General features: G+C 47.2%; 1 protein-coding gene across 6 annotated transcripts in view; it reads right to left on the bottom strand.

The window, feature by feature from the left end:
- Positions 1 to 427: 427 nt before the first annotated feature.
- MAFK (MAF bZIP transcription factor K) overlaps positions 428 to 6,000 on the bottom strand; it is a 14,389-nt gene continuing 8,816 nt past the window's right edge. For all 6 annotated transcript variants that reach the window (XM_069870489.1, XM_069870486.1, XM_069870484.1 and 3 more), the window contains exon 3: positions 428 to 5,255. In XM_069870489.1, coding sequence (XP_069726590.1) covers positions 4,821 to 5,255 — 435 coding nt within the window. In that variant the 3' untranslated portion in view covers positions 428 to 4,820. The remainder of the gene's footprint in view (positions 5,256 to 6,000) is intronic.

The following is a 6,000-nucleotide window of genomic DNA, read 5'->3' as shown; positions in this document are numbered from 1 at the left end:
CCTGTCTCACAGCACAGGCTCTCCAAGCCAGCTCTGAGCATCACAACCGAGGGCAGGTGCCTGCTTAGCAATCATTCCCCACCTGAACTACCACAAACACCCCCCGATTCTATATTCCCCAGCTGGAGGAACAGATACATGTGGTCTGAGCATGAGATCTACCAGACAAGCAGCTTGGGCAAGCGCTATCCACTGGGCACGTTCCACATACACAAAGGAAGCACCACGGCAAGGCTGGGGATGGACAAGCTGGCTGTGCCGGGTCAGACGTTCACAAAGCCCGAGCAGCCACCGCGCTCACCTTGGCCCAGCCTCCCAAAACCACATCGTGCAGCAGCACGGCTGACAGGCAGCTGTACGCAGGCAAAGAAACCCAAGGAAAACACTCCACTGAAGAGAAATTCAAGCTCCAAAACGCTGACCATAGACCAGGGCAAGTCTGAAACCAGAAAATGCTTTATTGGAAAGGTACAAAAAAACCAGTCACTGCAGCTAAATTTACAGCAATAAATTACGTTGTGGCTGTCAAGAGAAAGTAATGGACACATACACAGGGCTATTCGCCTTACAAATAGGAATCCACATTGCTTGGTATATCAATAATTTATTTTATAATAAAAAAGCAGCACAAAAATAAATATTGAAATGAAATTACTGAGTAACCACAGAGGATAGAATGAGCTGGTGATAAAAAACAACTTAAAACAGAAGACTTCTATCATTAAAAAAATGAAAGCAAGTATCCACCATCTACAGAAACACCCCAGCAGACTGAAATACAGACAAAGGAAAACAAATCCACGTTACAAAAGGTTTTTTGTTTTTGTTTTGTTTCTTTTTTAAAATAAAAACAATCATGACAATGGAGTTTAAATGATTTGAGAGAGAAAAAAATGCCACCTTACCCTCCTCCCTGGGTCTGAGCCGTCCAGTGGCCTGATCGCTCCAGGCTCCCGTGGTGGCCCTGCCACAGCTCACCCACCAGCACCTTGTCCCCTCCCCAGCTGTCCCCTGTGTCACCCACGTCTCTAACCTTGCGCTTTTCGGTCTCCTCCGGCAGATGGTAGAGTTGGGCAAGAGCGGAGAACGCTGACTTGCTTCAAAGGGATGTGGAGCTGGCCTGGAGGAAAAGGTTCCCCACTCCCAATGGAGAGCACAGCAAACACGGCGACAAGAACACAGGTGGCCCTTCCAGTCCCTGCCCAACACTTTCATCGTCTCCTGCCTCCTGCCCAGCCCACGGTTCCCACGTCACACTGCAGATGAGGGCAACCAAAGACCAGGTCCAAGGGAGAGGATCCCAGCGTTCAAACCCAGAGCACCCGCTCCTCAGCGGGACAGGGAGGGGACAAATTAAGAGGGGCAAAGAAGGGAGCCCCAGTATCCAAACTACTGCAGCAGAGAGACAAGCGAGAGGTATGGCTGTGGGGAGCGCTGCCGGAGCTCTCTGGGCGACTCCGCGGGCAGCAGCCGGCTCCCCACGCGGTGCTCGCCCTGGGTGTCAGGCTTGCAAGTGCAAGACAAGAGAAAAAAAAAAAACAAAACAAAACAAAGACACAACAGAAACAAACCAAACCCCAGAGGAATGCAATGCGACAACCCCAAGCTGGAGGGCCCTCCAGGGTGGAGGGTGGAGGAGCTGGATCTCCAACACGGTCAACAGCTTTTGGGTCATTCCTCCCTCCACGTTACCTTGCAATTCTGATCCCTCTGTGGAAGTTTAGCCAGGACATTTCATTCCCCTCCAGGTCACCACCCAGGGAGCCCTGGACTGGCAATTTCTCTTAATAAAGATTTACAGTATCAAACTTGGAAAAAAAATTATTTTTTTTTTTTACGAAAAAATCTGTACGATAAAATGTATATAATTATATATTTATATATATATTTCTCTCTCTTTAAATATTTCCACGTGGTCCTTATGGATATCCAATATGGATTACCTACCATGGCTATGGTATCAACAGCTTTAACAACACCCAGGCCTCTTGTTCTTTACCGAGTGACCAGAGATTTAAGCGCCTACTGGCACTAAACTAGTGGTCACTTGGACAAGCCTTTGGCACCCTTCCAAGAACTGGAAAAAAAAGAAATACTTGGCTGCAAGGGAAGTGCCACGTAAAGATATGTTTCTCAACTCATTCCAACAGCAAGAAGACCCCACAGAACAAAGTTCGACCTCCATCCCCCTCTGTGCAACTGGTCTGATTTCCCCAGTGAGGGGGTCAAGGGAAGCCAGAGGGTGTTCCTATCTAGCCAGGAATGTTATGGAGCTCTGGAGCTGTTTTAAAGACTGGAAGCATTTGAGCATTTTCAAGTCAACTGGCCTTTTTCATTAAAGTTTTCATTCAAAGCTCCAACAGTGCCAGGAGTCTCCATTTTGCCTGTTTTCGGAGGCACCTGTAAGGTCTGGGAAAGTTTCCAATATTTGTGAGCTGGAGAACATGAGAGGACCGGGAAATGACAGTAACATCTTTCTCTTCCTCAGCTTCTGCTGTGGGAGTCAATAACTGGTACTGATACACAGGACACCAATCTGCCTGTTAGGAGATAGGGAGGGAGTGGAGGAGAAATGAGGTAACGCTAAGTGTCATCCAAACTCTACGTGCTGGAAAAATCACTTGAAGGAAACTCCCTGCTCCCCTCCATAACACGTGGATCTGGCAGGGGTAACAGGCCTTCAGGAAGCATTTCACTTACACCCTTTCTGGCTCAGTAAGGTCACGGATGTTGATGCTGAGGACTGAATGAGAACCCAGTCTGAGGTTTCTCTTTTCATTAACCTATTTCACAAAGGACCCTCCTGGGAAATCCAGAGACTCCAATGACAAGGTGAAAAAAAAGAAAAAGCAAGCTAACAACTTCTTCCAAAGGCAAGTAGGGCTTCACTAAATTTCTACAAACTTCCTGCCATTCATGGCAAGGCAAAACCTCAACAAATTACACCATGTGTCAGATGCCAGTTCACTGTCCCCTCTGCAACAATACTGGCACTTGATCATCCTCCCTCAGTCCAAAACACTCATGATTCTCCGTGATCTTTGTTTTCTGTTCTGGAGCCTAAATTATCTAAGCTCCTCTCATCTTAAACTTCAGCAATCTCATTCTCGTCTCACCTGCATGACAACAGGCATCGTCCATTCCACTAACCTCTGATCTGCCCTGCAAAACTCAGTCCCTTTTCTTTCCTACTTAAAAAAACCCAAAACAAACAAAACACAACAACAAAACACAAACACCAACATAGCTTTTTTTTTTTTTTTTTACAGTGACCTGGAAACATCTGTCTTTTCAGCGCTGCTGCGCCACAGCAGAATCTCTCCTTTTGGCTTCCCACTTCCTGCCCATTGCGGAGCCAGAAAACTCTCTCCCAAACCATTACTCAGAGCCATACGAACAACTTGACAATCCCAATTCTTCCATCTCCATACGCACCAATTTTCATCCTGCCCTCCGTGTGCCACTCGGGATAATTCACCCATTCCCAAAAGAAAGCATCAAGTTTCAGGGTCACAGTCACACAGGTTGCCTGAACACTGAGGGCTGTACACTGTCCTCTTTGGATCCCAACTTCAGCACCTGACATGCTATGGAGAGGAAGAGACTCCTCCAGCTCCCATCTGACCTCCCCGTAGCCCTTCTCTGGTCATCAAAGACTGGTGAGCCCAGCTCTTCAAGCAGGGGTGTTCATTGCTAACCTACCAAGGCTTTTGTCAAAGAGGAGGTTCCATAAGTTCTCTCCTCCCATTTGAACGCTATTGCCCTCTAGTTACAATTCAGTGCTTTAAAAACATCTTTCCTAAATACTCTGCACAAACCCCTTCTCATAGTGCTGAACCCAGCAGAACTGTCCCATCTCTTGCAGCCAGTTCTGCCTCCACCTGGCAATACTTGCAGCATTTTTCCTCCTCGTCTATCCCCCTCCTCCCCATCACACAGCTCTTCACAGCATTTACTGTGCCTCCTTCCCTTAAGCTTCAGTGAATCCAGAATAAAAAAAAAAAGCTGCTACTTCAAGCCTGCGGATCATTTGGAAGAAATAAACTGCATAAATATACCCAATTCACAGGCACACCTTAGGGAAGGAACTATCGGGAATCTTGGGCTTGGAATAAGGAGGCTGCAATGTAGTTTTTATAGGCCACACAGGTAATGGAGCATATTAAAATATGTAAAATATATATTTTTCCATATTTTAACAGCATGGATTGAAAACAAAAGGTTATTCCTAATGGGTGTGGTCAGACACAAGCATTAGTCTCCATCGTCCTCCCACTCCCATCCACTCACAGCCTATATCCCTGCCCTTGTATTATCAGATAGAAGTGGGGAAAGTAGGGGGGGACCCCTCTTACAGGGAGTAGGATGCCACTAAAAGAAACTCTTTTTTTTTTTCCCATACATTCATCTCACATGATGATTTCTACAGTCCATCTGTTTCCTGGCTCTTGAGCATCATTCACAAAGACTCTGCAGGCTCCTCAGGCATCTTCTCCCAGCTGGAAAGCTGCCCACGGCTGAGAGAGGTTTGGGGAGGCAGGGGGAAGCAGATCTTGCAACTTGTACTGCATACAGAGCTCTAATCCTGGACACAAGAGGTTGATGGAGCCACTGAGCCCAGACAGAAGCAGCCAGTTAAGTTCCCTTTGTAGGTTTGGTTTTTGGTTTTTTTCTTCTCTTTTCTTTTTTTCTATTTTTTGCACTTTTGGAAGAGAACTGTTAAAATGCCAATTCTTGACGTGACCAAGGACTCTGGAACAATGCATAAGAGCCTCTTCCCCTCCCTTCTGAAAGGCTGCTAGTTCCCCGCACCGAGGGCACTAGGACGCTGCTGAAAACGGCACAGAACTGGATGAGATTTCAGCTGATTTCACAATGGTGATGACACTGGTGGTGGCAACTTTGGTGGGGGTAATAGGCCCTCGCGCCACAGTACGAGCAAAGGTCTGGAGTGCTTCGTACTTGGAGCGCAAGGCGTCCAGCTCTAGCTTCATGCTGCTGTTTTCTCTGGCCAGCTTCTCCACCTCTTGCTGCAGCTCAACCCGCTGCCTCTCTAGCTCCTCTTTCTGAGTCACACGCTTGATGCGGCAGCTGGCAGCGTAGCCTCGGTTCTTCAGCGTGCGCCTTCGCTGCTTCAGACGGATGACCTCCTCTTTGGTTAGACCCCTCAGGTGCTGGTTCAGCTCCCGTACGGACATTGACACGAGTTCATCATCACTCAGCACTGGGGCATTCTCTCCTGACTCCTCCTTTACCTGCAAATACCAACAGCATGGGGGTAGCAGCAACCCTACGCGAACAGATGTTCCGGACAGTGAAGAGAGACAGGCCACCCCTCAGCAGCATGACATCCCTACACGGAAAACAACCCTGAAGCACTGCAGAGAGCACCTGCAGCACTAAAACATCTGGGTAAAACATGGCAGAGATTCAAGCACTGCTGTCATCTGGGTTTGGGTCACCTCTTAAGTCAGAGAAAGCAGTGAGGCTTAACCAGCCAGTGTGAACTAACAGTAAGATTTTTAAGGAGATAAATGTAAAGCAGATTGAAACCCTTTGTGTTCCTTTGTCAGGACCCAGAATTCATACTGAATGCTAAAGATGACACCGTTTCCCAGCATAATGCTGGGACACCAGCATGGCATCTCAAAAGCAGATTAGCCACTTGTATGCAAGGATTAATTCACCATTTCGTGGCTTTTCATTGAAGACTGCTCATGCAAGTAGTGAACAAAACCAATCCTGCTTGGCGTCAGGGGCCACCGCCTGCTTTGGTTTTCCTGGTGCACAGGCCAGACTGAAGTTATGTGAGAAAGACATCAACGCCTTGTGCCTTTTTCTCAAGCTGTTTTTCTACCACAATGATATTCAGGACGTTTAAGACATCATCCTTTTGTCTTTTCAGAAGTCTTATTCCAGGATTTTTGGAACAAAGAGCTAAGACACTGAAAAGAAACTCCAACAATGCATGCACAACCCATGCAAAGATCACCACCAAGC

This window comes from Phaenicophaeus curvirostris, chromosome 16 (genome assembly GCF_032191515.1).
Source record: "Phaenicophaeus curvirostris isolate KB17595 chromosome 16, BPBGC_Pcur_1.0, whole genome shotgun sequence".
Taxonomy (NCBI): domain Eukaryota; kingdom Metazoa; phylum Chordata; class Aves; order Cuculiformes; family Cuculidae; genus Phaenicophaeus; species Phaenicophaeus curvirostris.
Note: the sequence above shows the minus strand (reverse complement) of the source record. Positions and strands in the feature narration are given on the sequence as shown.